Source organism: Salvelinus sp. IW2-2015, unplaced genomic scaffold, assembly GCF_002910315.2.
Source record: "Salvelinus sp. IW2-2015 unplaced genomic scaffold, ASM291031v2 Un_scaffold875, whole genome shotgun sequence".
NCBI lineage: Eukaryota > Metazoa > Chordata > Actinopteri > Salmoniformes > Salmonidae > Salvelinus > Salvelinus sp. IW2-2015.
The window spans coordinates 180,324-199,495 of NW_019942635.1; the positions used below are offsets into that span (position 1 = coordinate 180,324).

General features: G+C 44.2%; 3 protein-coding genes across 5 annotated transcripts in view; 1 reads left to right on the forward strand and 2 right to left on the reverse strand.

The window, feature by feature from the left end:
• The window catches only part of LOC112069059 (E3 ubiquitin-protein ligase BRE1A-like), a 20,219-nt gene extending 10,608 nt beyond the window's left edge, over positions 1–9,611 (reverse strand). Inside the window, 15 exon segments of the mRNA XM_024136333.2 lie at positions 1,183–1,453; positions 1,534–1,690; positions 2,298–2,419; positions 2,561–2,696; positions 4,087–4,266; positions 4,622–4,741; positions 4,892–4,966; positions 5,102–5,248; positions 5,811–5,926; positions 6,546–6,731; positions 8,273–8,420; positions 8,537–8,635; positions 8,738–8,806; positions 8,952–9,129; positions 9,525–9,611. Of these exon segments, the coding sequence (XP_023992101.1) occupies positions 1,183–1,453; positions 1,534–1,690; positions 2,298–2,419; positions 2,561–2,696; positions 4,087–4,266; positions 4,622–4,741; positions 4,892–4,966; positions 5,102–5,248; positions 5,811–5,926; positions 6,546–6,731; positions 8,273–8,420; positions 8,537–8,635; positions 8,738–8,806; positions 8,952–9,113 (1,988 nt within the window). The 5' untranslated portion in view covers positions 9,114–9,129; positions 9,525–9,611.
• Positions 9,612–11,007: 1,396 nt separating this feature from the next.
• On the forward strand, positions 11,008–15,705 carry LOC112069061 (fructose-bisphosphate aldolase B). Its single transcript, XM_024136336.2, has 9 exons — positions 11,008–11,095; positions 11,864–11,976; positions 12,146–12,351; positions 12,683–12,737; positions 14,052–14,212; positions 14,430–14,513; positions 14,721–14,895; positions 15,024–15,223; positions 15,411–15,705. The coding sequence occupies exons 2-9, from the start codon at positions 11,865–11,867 to the stop codon at positions 15,504–15,506; spliced, it is 1,089 nt and encodes a 362-aa protein (XP_023992104.1). The 5' UTR covers positions 11,008–11,095; position 11,864; the 3' UTR covers positions 15,507–15,705.
• Positions 15,706–15,865: 160 nt separating this feature from the next.
• Positions 15,866–18,545, reverse strand: si:dkey-74k8.4 (L-asparaginase). Of its 3 annotated transcripts, none has more exons than XM_024136340.2 (7): positions 18,457–18,545; positions 17,526–17,665; positions 17,336–17,431; positions 17,097–17,257; positions 16,867–16,950; positions 16,219–16,381; positions 15,866–16,051 (listed from the first exon to the last, which is right to left on the reverse strand). In XM_024136340.2, exons 2-7 carry the CDS (start codon positions 17,661–17,663, stop codon positions 15,962–15,964), a joined length of 732 nt encoding a protein of 243 aa, XP_023992108.1. In that variant the 5' UTR covers positions 17,664–17,665; positions 18,457–18,545; the 3' UTR covers positions 15,866–15,961. The 3 variants fall into 3 exon arrangements, with proteins under 3 accessions (XP_023992108.1, XP_070294495.1, XP_023992105.1); XM_070438394.1 differs by having other exon boundaries at positions 17,574–17,665; positions 18,053–18,537; XM_024136337.2 differs by having other exon boundaries at positions 18,053–18,537.
• Between the last annotated feature and the right edge of the window lie 627 nt (positions 18,546–19,172).

Here is a 19,172-nt window from a genome sequence, read left to right on the forward strand (position 1 = left end):
ATGCACTTCATACGCCTTCCACTAGATGTCAACAGGCAGTAGAATGTTGAATGGGGTGTCTAGCTTGATGTGAGACCGAATGAGAGCTTTTGGAGTGACAGGTCCGCCATATTGGCAGTATTTTGCTGCGCACCTGGGAGCACCATATAATTTTCTGCAATGCGTTAGGTAGACACGATGAAATGCTCCGTCTTGGACGTTATTGGATACATATGAGAAAAACATCATAAAGATGGATTTTCAACTGAGTTTGACCAGTTTATTCGACCTTTATTGTGACTTTTGGAATTTTTCGTTCCATGCGCCAAGAGTTGATGGACATGTGCGCTCCACAATGCTAGCCAAAGTTGCTAATTCGACAGAAGAAATKGACATTCTAAAACAAAACAACGATTTATTGTGGAACTAGGACTCCTTGCACTACATTCTGATGGAAGATCATCAAAGGTAAGAGAATATTTATGATGTTATTTCGTATTTTTGTGGAATATGTTGGCTCCAACATGGCGGAGAATGGCTGAGCGCTGTCTCAGATTATTGCATGCTGTGCTTTGTACTAAAGTTATTTTTTAAAATCTAACACAGCGGTTGCATTAAGAACAAGTGTATCTTTCATTTGCTGTACAGCATGTATTTTTCAGCAAAGTTTATGATGAGTTGCTGTGTAAAATTTCTCCGGACAATTTGGTGTTATTTGTGAAGATGGCTGCGTTGTAAAACCCAGATTTGTAGCTATAAATATGCACATTTTCAAACAAAACATAAATGTATTGTATAACATGATGTCATAAGACTGTCATCTGATGAAGTTGTTCAAAGGTTAGTGATTCATTTTATCTCTATTTGTGGGTTTTGTGAAAGCTATGTTTGCGGTGAAAAAAATGGCGTTGTGTGTTTGGCTATTGTGGTGAGCTAACATAAATATATATTGTGTTTTCGCTGTAAAACATTTTAAAAATCGGACATGTTGGCTGGATTCACAAGATGTTTATCTTTCATTTGCTGTATTGGACTTGTGATTTCATGAAATTATATTATATGATATCCCTGTGGCGCTAGGCTATGCTAGTCAGCGTTTCTGATGAGAATGATCCCGCATCCGGGATGGGTAGTCCAGAAAGGTTAATAATATCATCCTAACCCCCATCATCAATCATGACTGTCAATCATCATCAAACTTACTTTAGGTCCGCCCGGACAATTTTTAGTTGCTCCACCTCCTTCCTCTTTGGTCCTCCAATCACAGACGGGCGCTCCAGAGCCACCTCCTCCRATTGGTTGCTGGACCCAGCCTTCTCCTTCTCCTCCTTCACGGCCCCACCCCCTCCACGGGTTGGCCTCTCTCTCTCCTTCTCTCTCTCATTCTTCTCCTCTTTCTTCACTTCCTTCTCTTTCTCCTCCTCTTTGATTTCTCCCTCWGTCTCCGTCCCAGGCTCTGTCTTCAAAGAGGTACCTACAGAGAGAGAGGATGAATATCAGTTAAGAGTTAATAAAGAGTTACTAAATAGTTAATAAACACTTAATAACACTTACTAGTGCTGTTGGGCGTGGCTGAACCATTGTCAGACTCCACCTTGATGGTGACATCACCAGAGGCAGCAGGCGTCAGGGGGGAGGTGGTCTCTTCCTTCACATCCAGCTCCGTACTGGATTGTGATTGGAGGATAGCGCTGCCCTTCGTAGTGCGAGCCTATGAGAGGAGGGAATTGCACAGAATTCAGATGACAGGATTTTCTCTCTCTCTCTTAATGGGCTTCAACTCCCTTAGTCTCTCTTATAGTCTCCTCCTTGCATGCCTCACACTCTCCCACCTGGCTGAGGCCAGTCAGTCAGTCAGTCTGTCTCCCACCTGGCTGAGGCCAGTCAGTCAGTCAGTCTGTCTGTCTCCCACCTGGCTGAGGCCAGTCAGTCAGTCAGTCTGTCTGTCTCCCACCTGGCTGAGGCCAGTCAGTCAGTCAGTCTGTCTGTCTCCCACCTGGCTGAGGCCAGTCAGTCAGTCTGTCTTTCTCCCACCTGGCTGAGGTCAGTCTGTCTCTGTCTCCCACCTGGCTGAGGTCAGTCTGTCTGTCTGTCTCCCACCTGGCTGAGGTCAGTCTCTCTGTCTCCCACCTGGCTGAGGTCAGTCAGTCTGTCTGTCTCCCACCTGGCTGAGGTCAGTCTCTCTGTCTCCCACCTGGCTGAGGTCAGTCTGTGTCTCCCACCTGGCTGAGGTCAGTCTGTGTCTCCCACCTGGCTGAGGCCAGTCAGTCAGTCTGTCTTTCTCCCACCTGGCTGAGGTCAGTCTGTCTGTCTCTCACCTGGCTGAGGTCAGTCTGTGCCTCTCTCAGTCTCAGCTTGTATTTCACCACCTCTCCCTTCATCTGCTGGTTGTGTGTCTGCAGTGTGCTGATCAGGTGACGCATCTCCCTGTTGATAGGACCTGAGAGAGAGACAGATTGAGAGAGAGAAAGAAATAGATGAGATGCTGTTTTCAATGAGGATCTGAAACTGCAGGTAAATAGTAGCTGGTGAGGAGGAGCGTAAGGCCATATTTGTTTTAATGCGAGGTGAAGACACTGACCTGCTTGTTCATTGGCAGCGAGGGTCTGTTCAAACTCGATCCGGAGCATCTCGTACTCCTTCCTGACCTGGGCCAGAGTGTCCTCCAGCTGGAACACCTCTGTACGCACCTTCCTCTGGAGAGACACCTCATCATTCTGGAGGAGAGAGGGGACCGTTACCACACACCCCCCCCATTGTGTTTGAAGGGATACTTCGGAATTTTGGCAACGAGGTACTTAATATAATTCTTCAGAGTCAGWTGAACTTGTGGATACCATTTTTATGTCTCTGTGTCCAGTATACAGGTAGTTTTGTGAGAAAATGTTAACTACCGCAATGACTGGAAGTCTATGGGTATTTACTAGCATGTTAGCAGATACCCATAGACTTCCAGTTATTATGCTAATGCTAGTTAGCAATTGCGCTAGCGCTAGTTAACAACTTCCTTCAAACTGCACATAGACATTTTTATCAGTTTTCCGTTAAAAACAATAAGAAAAATTTACAAAATTCTGTGTGAATTCACAATGCAGCTGCCAGCAATGGTTTGGGTCTCATGGTGCGTCCCTTTCAGATGGTTAAGCATTGCACCTGCGTTACTGTACCTCAATTCCACCGCGAGAGTTGGCATTTTCTTCATTTAACTTCTCAAAGTATTGCCATACAGGACTTCTCTGCWGTCATTTTTCCAACTGTTAACTACAACTCCAATCATCGACTCCCATTTCTGAGTGTGAAGATTCTGTATTTTTGGAACGGAGGAGACTGACTAGCCGTCGTACTTCCGAGAACAAACACTTGCATCTTTCATAGCAAGCTAGCGAGGGACAAAGAGAGGGTCCCTGTACAGGCATATCGGCCACCAGGCAGAACCCTGCACTAGGACTACCTATCGACAATCAAAAGCTATATCTTGCAATTTCTTGGCTTGCAACGTTTGTTTTAAAGTGTCTGTCCTATATCTGAGAGCTGGAAGGAAGATCAGGAAATAATTTGTGTATATTTCTTTACCCATATTTAACAATTTGTGGGCATTAAACTCCTTCCATATTTATTTATGTGAGGCTTGTGGCGCCCTAAAGCAAAACAACCGACATGTACATGTTCCTGAGTCTCACCTTTCCAGAGTAGTCATATTAGTGTGTAGCCAAAAACAGCTCGGACATTACAGATAGAAGTTGGCAGATCAGCGGAACCGACTTCAGATGAGTCCCGTGACACCATCATGTTCCTGAGAGTCGATTCTTTCCATCGAGGGGTTATAAGAGTTTGTATGCCAAACCGTTCRGATGCTACAGACGTTTTCGTGAGAAGACCAATTTTCGGGATGTCTCACGGTCTGACAAACACCGCTGTAACTCGGACACCTTTCACCGCAGATGCGAAAGGCTGCCATTGGTGGATATCTCTAGCTTAAAGTGACATATTTTTWWAAAATATGCTAATTAGATTGGCTCTAGGGGGTATTTTTCTTCTCATAAATAGCGTTAAGGATTCTTATTTAGTTTAAACGTTCATACCTCTAGCTCGCAAACACACACTCACCTCCATGTGCTCTAGCTGTCGGAGGCGTGCCGTTCTGGTGGTGTTGAGGCGTGTGCGCGTCTCGTCCAGCTGAGACTTAAGGCCCACAGACTCATTGTAGAGGACAGAGAACTGGGACTGGAGACAGCGGTACTCTGAGCTCTCCCTTACCACCCCCTCAGCACGACTCAACAACTCCACCTAACAGAGAGAGAAACAGAGGGGGAGAGAGAAAAGCAGAAAAACAGAGCGAGAAATGGAATGAAAGAAATGAAGTGAGAGAGCGCGAGGTGAAGASAAAGTGTGAGAGAAGGGGAGAGAAAAGAGATGGACAGAGCAAAGAGAGGTGAGCAAAGCAACAGAGAAAAACAAGAACCTCCCCCTATCTATTTACCTTCATTTGACTGGTTTGGTTGACTGAGTAAGGATGTGGGACCTTAGGTAATCCAATGGCTGGGTTGGGGGAGAGGCCCTGTCCCTGGCCCTGGCTCTGTCCCTGGCTCTGTCCCTGGCTCTGTCCCTGGCTCTGTCCCTGGCTCTGTCCCTGCAGGCTCACCTTCATGTTGTTGTTCTCCTGGTTGACCGTCTGCAGGTCCTGCTGTAGCCGCTGCAGCTCGCTCAGACGGTTCTCCGCCAGCTCCCTGTTCTCCTCCAACTCACTGTTCATCTCCTCAAACTGACAGATGGGAGGGGGAAAGAGAAGAGAGAGACGGAGAAAAAGGGGGCAGGGGGAAAGGAGAGGAACGGGAAATTAAAGAGTTATAACTCCAGGTCCATGTTGTTTCTGACAAGTACAAATGGCAGAACAAAGAGGATGTTTTTATACCTTTCTCTTGTTGATGGTGATGGTTCCACACACACTGCTGGCCTCCCCACACACCTTGTAGCCTTTACTGTTCACCTGGGAGGAATAGCACTTGGAATAAACATGCTACATTTACATAGATATAGTGCTGTGGTATATAAACGACATGACACAGAAATACTGCAGAAAGACTTGAATTGGATTCACAAAAACACACAGCAGCAGCCTTACCCTCTCCAGGATTTCTCCCAGGTGTGTGTTGAGGCGGGTTTCTCTGCGTCTGATCTTCTCCATGTCCCACTGGAGTTCTTCGATGAGGCCCTGCAGCTCACTGACCCGTGTGTCTGCCCTCGCCACCGCCCGCCCCAGAGAACGAGACTACAGGGACACAGAGTTACTGTCAATATGGGGGCTGGTGGGAGTGGTGGTGATCCACTAGTAAGGTACATAGTGTAGAGATCAACAAACAGAGAATTAGTGCAAGTGTTGATGTAAGACAGGGATGGGCAAATGGTGCCCCCCCCCCCTAATTTTTTTTAGGAACTCAGTTGGGGTCTCAACTCACTGTTACGAGTTAGAATAGTAGAATACACAAGGTGCAATTTGGAAATGTGGTTGTGCATCAGCAGTTTTCCTGTTGTTATGTCAGAAACTGATAGTCAGTCAATTAGCCATGTCAGCTAACAGTTTTAGATTGCTACGGTAGTCTAGCCAGCTATCTAAATTTAGTAATCATGGTCGATTTTACCTGTCGGGGGCCCCCATTGATTTTGTTAGTCAGTCTAACTCAGATGTCATCTTAAAAACTGCAAACATTTCTCTCTACCCTATGGCAAAATGTGTAAAGTAAAAAAGTATTTATCTGCTGTCAAGAGGGGGACGTGATCCCCACCCACATCAAAGTTGCCCACCCCTGCCGTGATGTGGTGCATCAAATCACCTCGCTAGTCATGTGACTGTGCTTCTGCTGGAGGTCATCGGTCAGCTGACGCAGCCGGTCGTTCTCATTGGACAGGAGGGTGTTGAGCTGTACAGCGACCTGCCACACAGAGCCCTCTGGAAATACAAGACATAATATCATGACATTAATACTCCTGACTTTCCTCACATAACAATTACCTTATTAAATGCTAATACTAGCTTCTGTTTGAAAATGAAAAATAAATAAACACTTACACCCTTGCTGTTCTCACCATCTTCACCCCCAACCCTCACCCTTCTTCACATCTCATTCCCTCTTTCCTCTTACCCCTACACTCCCCTCAAACCATCCCATCTTACCCCTACACTCCCCTCATTCCTCTCAAACTATCCCCTTACCCCTACAACTCTACCTCATTCCTCTCAAACCATCTCCTCTATACCCCTACACTCCCCTCATACCATCCCCTCTTACCCTACACTCCCCTCATCCTCTCAAACTATCCCCTTACCCCTACCACTCCCCTCATTCCTCAAACCATCTCCTCTTACCCCTACACTTCCCTCATACCATCCCCTCTTACCCCTACACTCCCCTCATACCATCCCCTCTTACCCCTACACTCCCTCAAACCATCCCATCTTACCCTACACTCCCTCATTCCTCTCAAGCCATCCCCTCTTACGCCTACACTCCCCTCATTCCTCTCAAACCCACCCCCCCCACTTCCTCCCACTCTCTCTCCCCCATCACCTGCTCCAGAGTCCTGGTCCTTCTTCAGCTGCTCCACGGTGGTCTTCAAGCTGTCGTAGATCTCCACTACGCGGTTGGCCTGCTTTTGGCTGGACTCCACCCTCTCCTGCAGTTCCGCCTCCATCTCCTCGCTGCTGCTGCTGGCCAGCGTGGCCAGGAAGGACGTGGTTGTCTCTCCCTGTTGGCCTGGAGGACAGCCACACGGYGCAGACAGGAGTTAGTACTCACTACCAAACAGTGGTGTAAAGTAATTAAGTAAAAATACTTGAAAGCACAACTTAAGTCATTTTKGGGGGGTATCTGTACAATACTTTACTATTTATATTTTGGACAACTTTTACTTCACTACATTCCTAAAGAAAATAATGTCATTTTTATTCCATACATTTCCCTGACACCAAAAAGTACTCATTAAATTTGAAATGCTTAGCAGGACAGTAAACAGTCCAATTGACACACTTATCAAGAGAACATCCCTGGTAATTCTGAATGCATCTGATCTGGAGGACTCACTAAAGACAAATGCTTTGTTTGTAAATGATGTCTGAGTGTTGGAGTGTGCCCCTGGCTATCCATAAATTTAAAAAAACACATAGAAAAAAAAATTATACAATGTTGAAAATAGTAAAAATAGAAAAACCCTGGAATGAGTAGGTGTCCCAACTTTTGACTGGTACTGTATATATCTATATACAGTGCTGTGAAAAAGTATTTGCCCCCTTTCTGATTTTCTCTATTTTTGCATTTTTTTWAAATTCTGAATGTTATCAGACCTTCAACCAAAACCTAATATTAGATAAAGGGAAAATGAGTTTACAAATAACACAAAAACTGGACACTTATTTTATTTATTTAATTAACAAAGTTATGCAACACTAAATTCCCCTGTGTGAAAAAGTAATTTCCCCCTTACACTCAATAACTGGTTGTGCCACCTCAGCTGCAAAGACCGCAACCAAATGCTTCCTGTAGTTCTCAGTTTCTCACATCGCTGGGGAGGAATTTTGGCCCACTCTTCCATGCAAAACCCATGTCTTCCAAAAGTTACCCTTTTGTATCTGTCGATAGAACATTCTTCCAAGAGTCTTGATGATCATCCAGGTGCTTTTTGGCAAACTTTAGTCAACTTTTTGGATAAGATGRGTGCCATTATCCCTGGCGTAAACCAAACACTTCATTCCACAGTAAGAACCTCATACCAAGGGTCATGCATGGTGGTGGTAGTTTGATGGTTTGGGGATGCTTTGCTGCCTCAGGACCTGGATACCTTTCCTTAATAGAAGGAACCATGAAATCTGCTCTGCATCAGAGAATTCTACAGGAGAATGTCAGGCCATCGTTCTGTGAGCTGAAGCATAGCTGGGTCAAGCAGCAAGACTGATCCAAAATACACAATCAAGTCTACATGAATATGGTTAAAAAGTAACACTTCTGCATGGAAGAGTGGGCCAAAACTTCTCCACAGCAACGTGAGAGACTGATCAACAACAACGGGAAGCGCTTGGTTGGAGTCATTGCAGCTAAAGGTGGCACAACCAGTTATTGAGGGGCATTGGGTGTTGCATAACTTTGTTTATGAAATAAGTAAGTCATTGTTGTGTTATTTGTTCACTTAGGTTCCCTTTATCTAATATTAGGTTTTTGTTGAAGATATAACATTCAGTATAAAAAATATGCAAAAGTAGATTAAATTAGAAAGGGGGCAAATACTTTTTCTCCCTCTTTACCTCGATCTTTGGCTCTCTCCTGGTTGGAGTCACCGTCGGGTTCTGGGGTGTCAGGCTTTAGGCTCCGCCCCTCTCCTGCCGGGGATTCGACAGGCTCGCTTCCTGATTGGTCGTAGCGCCTGCCAATCTGGCGCACATTGTCATCAAACTAAGAGGAGGAAGTAGATGGTATTTAGAATATAGAGAATTGTTGTAATGCAAATGTTATCTATGTGCAATGTTTGAATTGCATATGGTTCATTATTTGAGTGAATGAATAGTTACCTGATTCCAGTATCTGTTCAGGATCAGTAGGCTGGCATCATCAGTAGCCTGACGAGTCTCCAGTCTCTCGATTCTCTCTCTCAGCTCATCCTCAATCACCTGCAGAGCAACGGTCCCATTATAAATGTATATAGTGAAAACAGGAGTTGTAGGTTTGTGTGTGCCTGTGTATTTGTTTATGTGTGTGTGAGACTAACATACCTGTCTTTGATCGAGGGATTCTCCCAACTTCCTGTTCTTCACATGGAGAGCTTTGACATCCTGTTCCTCCTGACCACAAGAGAAAGAGACCGAACAGATGACAAGAACACAATCAACGGCACTGCTGACGAGCCATAACAACTACCATATGAAATGRCAGACAGACTGACACAGATAGGATAAATACAGGCTAGGCACTTTGCAGCTCTCTCACCGAGTTGGACACCCCTCCGAGTTTGATGACGGTTTCCACGGCAGTAGCGCTGACCCCGGGAACCCCGTCCTCTCCTCCATCTCGCTCCCTCCGTTTATCGGGGGGCGCACCGGACGAGGAAGAGGGGGCGCTGGAGTCACACGGACGCTTCTGTCCTGACATCCTGAACCCAACACCGCTGTAGTAGATATAGGGGGATATTAAATATGTGCACATTGAGATCCTAGCTAGCTAACGTTAGATAACCTTAAATAACGTGGTGGATCTTATTGTAGGAAACTACACGTAGCTAGCTACAGTCATTAGCTTACTATATAATTTCGAAAGAGCARACATTTGTTTTAATTCTAATTCAATTTCAGCTATTTGGCAATGTTGCATTTACCAGTTAGTTAGCGAATTCCCAAATATGTTGTAGATAGCAGTAGCTAATAGTAGCCAGTTTGCTAATTCAAATATACCACACGCTATAAAATAGCCTTTCTAAACAGAAAACGTGAGTGGGGCACTTTACATCAATACATTTGATTTGTTATTCCTTGTAGAGTCGGTGGTTTGATTCAAATTCCTTACCAATTTTTATAAAATKGTGTTATTTAGAAATTCTGTCAATGAATGTTGATATTGCGGCTTCTTTCGGCTCTCTTCCGGAAAGGGAAGTAGCCACTGACATTGAAAGTCGAACCACTCATCATTTTAAAGGGCGCCACCACGTGGTGGAAGAAATTACATTCAGAATCAAAAATATAGAGTTGGAGAACTAGAGATTCTCATTCTATTGCTACCATCCATACAAAAAAAGGATTGCAGTTTTGAAAGTGCAGTAACTGCAGTCGACTGTTGTATTTTGGGGGCAGTAATTGCAGAATAACTATGATATATTGAACACAGTATTTGCAGCATAATGCTGTTATAATGCACTCTAACTGTAGTTATACTGCACTCTGACTGCAGTCTGTGTTATCTGCGGATGGAGAAGTGAAGTATGTAGTACTGTATAAATAAATGTTGGTAGCGGCTACAGGTGGCATATTATCTCACTGTTTTATTTGTGGCTGCAAGTAAACAACACTAACGACTGTAACAGCATTGTCTGGTTTTGGAGATCAAAGTACAGAAATAAAGTTTGTGCCTCATTTGTAGTTTCTCGCTCTCACTCTCTCACACACACTTTCATTCATTTTCTCTCCAGTGAATGAGAGGATGATGGGAACGGACTCTGACCCAGAGTGTTTGTGAGACTATTGTTGGCGGTTCCATGGTCCATCTTGTGTAAGCTTGATTTGTAATAGCTGGTGCGTTTGTTTTCCACCCTGCCTACCTCATACCCGGGGTTCAAATACATTTGTCTGATGCAGTCATTCACATGTTCATTTCATAATGTGGATTCTGTCATTTGACACCGATCTATTGTAGATGATAACCCCATTCACAAACCGACATATCCAGACACATCCAGACATATTACTGAGAGATGTACAGACAGACATACCAACAGACTACAGACACACATACACAACAGCAGGAAAGACACAAGACTGTATGAAAACCTGAAAAGAAACATTATATAGCCAATAAAATATAGCCAAGCTATCATTGCTCATTGTGTATTTATTCCTTGTGTGATTTTTTTCTTCTTCTATTATATATGTATTTATTATTGTATTCTGCATTGTTGGGAAGGGCCTATAAGTAAGCTTTTCACTTAGTCTACACCTGATATTTATGAAGCATGTGACAATTAAAATTAGATTTGATAATAAGGAATACCTGCATTTCTCTGCAGGCAAACACACACACATCATCATCATCATGCACTCAACGCATGCTGCTATGTATAACAAAGGATTTGCAGAGCGATGCTCCTTTAACTCGAAGTAATACTTTCAAGTTCTGATACAACTCAAAGTCCACAAAAGAAGCATTAYACACAAAAACGCCCCCGCCCGCCTGTCTCGACCAATAGCATTTCCAGTGGGGATGCACGCCCGTGCCACATCACTCAGCGTTCGTCACCCGTCCGATAAATAGCACTTTGTTTCGAAAAATCGTTATTCTTCTCAATTATTCCGAATTACTGGGAGGCAGGAGAGGCAATTTGTCTATTCGTTTTCTGCAATTGGTGTTAACGTTGTCATATTTAAGTAAGTTTTACTTTCAGCTTCATACTTGCATCATTTTCACGATTAGCTTATCTATGAAAAGGCTCATAAATGGCAAAATGCGTTTCTGTTTCTGGGCTACAACGCTTAAAACAGAGGCTCTTAAATGTTGCAATGGAATTAAGGTTACAATGTTTCAACCCGATGTTGCAAGAATATCTTGGATGTTTGCAATGTTTGAGGCTCCATGCGGTATGCGGATCTCTGCAACCTATGCTCTTCACTTCTAGTCAAATTTTTATGCGTTGTAAGCAAAATATATGGCAAATGTACACGTTTTTGCAGATTTTTTTTTCTTTCAAGGTTGGTATGTTAACTTGTTTAATCGAAAACAGTTTCTGTAACTCGAGAGCGCATGCATGGCGTTCATGTGGCGTGAAATGCGCCACACAATTGTGTACCTTCTAAAAAATATTTACTTTGAGTCCTCCTGAATCTGATCAAATTTGATGGCTTTTTGCCATCTTTATGGTGTGAATGATTTGACTGACTTCTATAGTGAACTGTGAACCTATTTGTCCTAGGTAGGGGGGAAGGTAACTTATTAGCATTCAGACTAAAGTTCAAACTGCAGACAAGCCAAATATTGACAGAGTTGGGGAGGGTGAAGGGTCCTGGTGGTAGATGTACAGTTAGTGTCTGAGAATATGCAACACGTTAACAACCACCAGAACTAACTAGCGTACATAACTGGATTTAGGTTAATGGACTGAATTTATTGAATTCTGTTCTCTTTAATCTTCTCCACAGGATGACTACCCAGTTCCCATCCCTTTCTCCAGAGCAGAAGAAGGAGCTCTCTGACATTGCCCAGAGGATTGTGGCTCCAGGGAAGGGCATCCTAGCAGCAGACGAGTCCACAGGTGAGGAGGCAAAGCTGGGCATGGATAAGTGGGGGGAGTTGGCGAGGTGGGAAACTGCTGTTGTATTTTCTCAGCAAGTAACAGTGTTGGCCATCTGAAGGGAGTGTTAGAGAAAGAAGTTATAGGTATCTGTCATTCTTACATTCTTCCCCATAATTTCTCTGACTAGGCACAATGGGTAAGCGCCTGCARAAGATAAACGTGGAGAACAATGAGGAGAACCGTCGGACTTTCCGTGACCTCCTGTTCTCTGCAGTTGACCCCAGCTGCATTGGCGGAATCATCTTCTTCCACGAGACGCTGTACCAGATGTCGGACAAGGGCGTCCTCTTCCCCCAGGTCATCAAGGACAAGGGCATTGTGGTCGGCATTAAGGTGAGAAGACCAGCAAYGTCCGGTCCCTTTTTGAATGCCATCCTTGATCTGGGACAGTTTGGTTGGTGAGGACAGGGAGGAAGTATGTATTTTCAAGAGTACTCAGACAGGACCTGAGGCTATGCTGCAGTTGTAATGAATGACTCTCTTCCCATAGTCTACTGATAACCCTGGTTGAGTGAAGACAATTATGAACACAAGCCCATCCAACAAGTAATTACTGGAGTATCTGCTATACTGGCTTCACTTACAAAGATTGGATGTCATATAATGACACTAAGGATTGCACACTACTGGGAAAGGGGTTATAGTTTGAACATTTGTTTTCTAGGTGGACAAAGGCACAGCTGGTCTGAACGGAACAGATGGAGAGACTACCACACAGGGTAAGATTACACTCTTAATTTCTGTTGCAACTCTAAGTAACAAAGCCCTGTGTCAAATCTGAAACACTTTGAAACCAGTTTCTGAAAACTCCCAAGACCACATTTAATCAGTTTGACATGATGGATTGCAAACCGTCAACAGTAAAATGCATTGCATGACTATGAAAGGAAAGACKGAACAAAAATATAAATGGACCATGTAAAGTGTTGGTCCCATGATTCATGAGCTGAAATGAAAGATTCAGAAATGTTCTGTACACACACAGCTTGTTTCTCAAATTTAGTTTACTTCACTGTTAGTGAGCATTTCTCCTTTGCCAAGATAATCCATCCACCTGACAGGTGTGGCATATCAAGAAGCTGATTAAAAGGCATGCTCATTACACAGGTGCACCTTGTTAAATTAAAAGGCCACTCTAAAATGTGCAGTTTTCACAACACAATGCCACAGATGCCTCAAGTTAAGGGAGTGTGCAATTGGCATGCTGACTCCAGGAATGTCCACCAGAGCTGTTGCCAGAAAGTTGAATGATAATTTCTCTACCATAAAGGTACATCCAACATCATTTTAGAGAATTTGGCATTAAGTCCAACCGGCCTCAACTGCAACCCATGTGTGTGGGCGAGCGGTTTGCTGATGTCAACGTTATGAACAGTGTACCCAATAGTGGGGGTATGGGCAGGCATAAGCTACGGACAACGAACACAATTCAATTATATTGATAGCAAAATGAATGCACAGCGATACCGGGATGAGATCCTGAGGCCCATTGTGACATTTTATCYGCCGCCATCACCTCATGTTTCAGCATGGTAATGCTCAGCCCCATGTCGCAAGGATCTGTACATYATTTCTGGAAGCTGAAAATGTCCCAGTTCTTCCATGGCCTGCATACTCAGACATGTCACCCATTGAGCATGTTTGGGATGCTCTGGATCGGCATATAAGACGTGTATTCCAGTTCCCGCCAATATCCAGCAACTTCGCACAGCCATTGAAGAGGTGTGACATTTCACAGGCCAAAATCAACAGCCTGTTCAACTCTGCGACGGAATGTGTCCCGCTGCATGAGGCAAATCGTTGTCACACCAGATACTGACTGGTTTTCTGATCCACGCCCCAGATTCTTTTTTTTATGGCATCTGTGATCAACAGATGCATGTCTTTATTCCCAAACAGGTGAAATCCATAGATTAGGGCCTAATGAATTTTTCAATTGACTGATTTCCTTATGAACTGTAAATCTTGGAAATTGTTGCATATTGCGTTTTTTATATTTTTTGTTCAGTATAATATTATCCTTCTCTCATCAGGTCTTGATGGACTCTCGGAGCGTTGTGCTCAGTACAAGAAGGACGGTTGCGACTTCGCCAAATGGAGGTGTGTGCTCAAGATCTCCGACGCCTGCCCCTCGGCCCTCGCCATCGCAGAGAATGCCAATGTCCTCGCCAGATACGCCAGTATCTGCCAACAGGTGTGTGCATGCCATGAGAACTTCTCCCTTCTAAAACTATAGGCCCTGTACCCTAGGATAGGATGAACTTTAATGTCCCAGAGGGAAACTGTCAGATGTACAGTACTACTGCTCTACCTGACTTCACAAAAACTAACAAATGACCAGAAATTCCTTAATGGTAAGGTTTGTCTCCATAAGTGTCTACACGTGATGTTAATTCTCTTTCTCTCGTCAGAACGGCCTGGTGCCCATCGTGGAGCCAGAGATTTTGCCTGACGGAGACCATGACCTGCTGCGCACTCAGTATGTCACTGAGAAGGTGAGCTCATAACCTTGTTGTACTCTCAAATCTGTGTTGGCCTTCAGTTAACACCAACTGTTATTTGAATCACATTTCTCAGTTGTCATTTTCTCTCCCTTCCACTTGTTTTAACAGCACGAAATTACAAACTTACCACCCCAAATCTTAGTCACGCTCCAATTGACATGGCTGAACTAAACGCCTCTAAACCATCCTTCTCACCAGGTCCTGGCAGCCACGTACAAGGCTCTGAACGACCACCACGTCTACCTGGAGGGCACCCTGTTGAAGCCTAACATGGTCACTGCTGGACACTCCTGCCCCAAGAAGTTCACCCCCCAGGAGGTTGGCATGGCCACCGTCACTGCCCTGAGGCGCACCGTTCCTGCCGCCGTGCCTGGTGAGCCCGTGTTAGGTGGATTTGAAGGAGTAAAACTTGTATATTTAGTTAGGATCAGGTGACGCTAAAATGAACTCGCCGCTAAAATGAACTCGCCACCAAATTGCTTAAACCCACCCCTCTCTCAGGCATCACCTTCCTGTCTGGAGGTCAGAGCGAAGAGGAGGCCACCCAAAACCTCAACGCCATGAACCAGACGTCCCTCCACCGGCCTTGGAAGCTCTCCTTCTCCTACGGCCGTGCGCTCCAGGCCTCCGCCCTCGCCGCCTGGAAAGGCAAGGCCGCTAACAAGCAGTCAGCGCAGGATGCTTTCACCTCCAGAGCCAAGGTAAGATGGTGGGGTTATTCTAGGGTAGAGTGGACAACTTACTTACAGGTGCTGGCTACAGGGATATCATTGAGAAGCTATTGTATGGTGGCCTCTTTACTTAAAATGAATTAGTTTCAAATTGTCTCCTTTCTCTCAAAGCTTCATTCTGGAACCACTTTCACTAAATCACAAATTTCAATTTCAGAGCAACGGTTTGGCCTCCAAGGGAAAGTACACAGCGGTCAGCAGCGATGACCAGGCTTCCATGCAGTCCCTGCACACAGCCAACTATGTCTACTAACTAGAGAACACGGCAGACGCAAGGAGCACAACACAACCTTGAGAAATTTGTCACCTGCACACAAAGCAGTTAATTATTCAGCTGGGTTGTCTTGTTTTACTGGTCCCTCCCTTCCCTTTCCATGATGACATTCCCTAATGACAGATCCAGTTGTACAAGTTATTCTCTGGAGAAAATTAAATAAATGGTGTATAACAAAGCCTTTGTAAAAGTGTCATGCTGTTGGGTACAAAACACTTAAGGGGATTGTTAGTATAATCCTTTATCAATAGGCAAAGCATTGTACGATAACACCTTTTGCCGAAAGTATGACCTAAACAATGTACACTGAATGAACTCTGTCTAGGGTTATTGGCTGGATTAAAAAGGATGACTTTCCTGAGGGGGGTGTTCACTGGAAGTGGTCAGATCATCCTGTTGGCCAGGTGCAGCAGGTAGGCCTGTTTGGGGAACTGCTAAGTGAAGGAGTGGAACAGCTTCAGGATGCTGGGCAGGTTGTTGTGCTGGGCCTCATCCACCGCAGTCCAACCCCAGATGTCACGTTCCTGAAGTGTGCAAATAGGGTTTCGGGGGAGTTAAACTAAGGATTGCGAACATTGGTCTTAACAATTTGAGTGCTAACTGGAGGTCATTATGCTGCCCCAGGACTGCAGCYATCATGTCACTGGTAATAAACAGCCACACCGTGTCATATTTACAGATTAGGCAGTACCAGAGGGGTGGCTCCGTACTCCAGCAGCCTGGACACCATGGTCCTCTCCCTCAGCCTGACTGCAATGTGCAGTGCTGTACGGCCGTTATAGTCACTCTGGTCCAGGTTCACGCCAGACAGGTACCAGGCTTGCAACAGCTGGTAGTCCTTGTTCTGGACAACCCTGGTCAAAACACAAAATGTACCCACAATCTACAATTGAAAACAACCCACAATCTACAATTGAAAATAAACTAGATAGTGTGAACATTTCCAATCAATCTTCAAGCTGCAATATGTAACTACCTGACAATTAAGAAACTAATTATAGATCTCATTGTCAGCAAGTCTAAGATCTGTTCTGTGCTATTTCTATACTTTTGTTTTTGCATCTTTTACTTTTTTGTACAACAGCTGGAAATACAATATTTTTGCACATGGAAAATATATTTACAGGCAGTTTAGATGGTACGATTCTCTACGCTGTACTTGCTTTGTCAAACTGAAATTAGGTGRAAAAAAATTTGCTACCAGGAATTGACAGAGTGATTTCTGCATAGTGCATCTTTAAGGATTAGCACAACACACTCGTTTGCTTATAGACACTGACAGATAAGCAAGATGTATATGCTGTGACCAAACGTCTAGCTAGGTAAGATGTAGACTCACTTGATCAGCTCCAGCCCGATCCTCACAAGCTCCAAAGACAGAGGGGCTCCCTTCAGACGCAGGATGCGAATGATGTCAAAGTGCCTGGAAGGAAACATTTATGGATTCCTTTCAGTCATTCCAGGAACATCTCTTTCAAATGATTTCAGACAGACACCATTGTACGCTTATTTGTCAGTCAGCTGGTATTCATATCACAAAAATAAATCCTCTAATTATTCACACTGCACCTGTTCTTGATGGCCAGGTGAAGCGGTGTGTATCCAAAGCGGTCTTTGAGCTGGGTGCTGGCTCCTTTACCCATCAGGTACTTGACCATATCCAGCCTGCCCTTCTCACAGGCCTTGTGGAGGGGGGTGGTGCCGTCGTAGTCCCCACAGTTCACATCCATCTGCGAGAAGAAGGGGGGAGAGCGTGAGGAGTTTCTCAGACAATGTGTAAGGTGTCTGTGTGGCGAAGAAATCCTCACCCTCTCCAGGATCTCCTGCAGGGAGAGAAAGTCATTGTTCTCCACACATCCACAGGCGAAAGAGGGCAGCAGCTCCCCGATCATCACTTTGACCTCCTGAGAAATAGATGGTGGGTGAACATCAGTCATGTTATTGGTCAAAGGTCAGAATAACTTAATGAACCATATGAATTTCTACTTGGTAACACACTTCTTGGCTCTTGTTCTTCAGCCACTTCAGCTTCAGCACTTGGCCTACCCAGTGCAGAAACCTTCTGTCTCTGGTAGCAGTGCCCAGAATTATGATGGGTTTGGTGACAATATCCGGTCCGTCCTGTGTGCTGTCCATCTCTGCAAGGATGATTTAGAAGATGACTTTATGGGGTGGTAGGCAATAAAATAGGCTACACCCAATGATAAAATGAACCCAGTAATCAATATTTTGGTTTAAGTAAAGTCAGCTAGCCATCTAATAAAATAATATATATAACGTTACAGTAGGAAGAGAGGAATATGTTAAGAGGTAGCTTGGCCTACTAAAACCTTTGTTTAGCTAGATAGCTAAATTAATATTAGCGTTAGACAACTTTTTAGTGTTGACTCTCGAACTAATTCCCCAACATTGTAGTAAAGTAGCTAGCTAATTGACAATGTATTTACGCATAGTAAGAGCTCAAATACCCATTACCGACTCGAATTGGACATAACAAAATTCTTGCACTTGCTTGCGTGACTCACCTGCGGCCTGCTGAGTGCTGCTCTCGATACTTGATGTTATGGTGGTCAACCTGACCGTTGACCACTTGTGTCGTCACTAGTTACCACAGTAACAAAATCATAATTATGGCTAAATCCCGCCTATTTCTACAATTTATCTTCTAAAATCAGATTTTTAACCCTAATCTTAAATTAAGAACAACATATTAGATTACATGAATTTTTACGACTTTGTGGCTGTGCTAACTAGTGACAACCGTTGACTTGGTCGCAGGACCAACTGGCCTAGCTAGCTAGTACCTTGAGGAGAAAAAGAAAATCACTCCTCTAACGGTCAATGTTTGCTTATCAAAAGCAACGTGGCAGGTCAGAATAAGTAACGTGGCAGGTTAGGAGAATTAAAGTGGAAAGTTAGGAGAACTAACCTAGTGTGAGCGCTGCGTGTAACAAATCCGGTATCAGGATAAATAAAAAGCAAGGTCTGCTAACTTTCTTTAATTATGTTTCATTAACGCAAACAATAAATGGCAAATGCAATTTTCGTATATACGGGTTCGCTGTATCACCGCGCAGGGTAAAAACAGGGAACTGTGGAATGTACTCAAATAGCAGTTCTTATACTATGACAGCTTTAGTTCCAACTCGTCCGTTGGCCTATCATAGTAACTTTGCTCCGCCTTTGCTGGCACTCGGACTTGTCCAAGTCCCTTAGTGCTCTCCTCTGTCCACATCTGGTTGTTGGGTAGATTAGATCCGTTTTGTGTCTCCCCCGATTCTACACTCAAACAGTCCCTTATTTGGTATTGATCAGTGCTCTAACCTCCCTGGTTGGCCTAGAGATATGCACCCCTCCCCTCTCCAGATTGACCACAGCTTTTATGGCCTGTCACTCAATGTTGTCAGTCTTTACACACATACATCTGTATTGTTTGTGTGTGTGTAACAAAACAATATTCATCTTCATACAATATGGTAGCAGGCTATAGTGCATAAACATAAATCCTAACACTAGCAGCAGGTTAAGGTTAGGAAAAGGGTTAGGCTTAGCTAAAAAGCTACAGCCTTGAGTGGCAACCAATTAGCTGAAAGGGCTGCCATACATTATTTTTTATTTTTATTATTTATTTTTTATTTTTATATT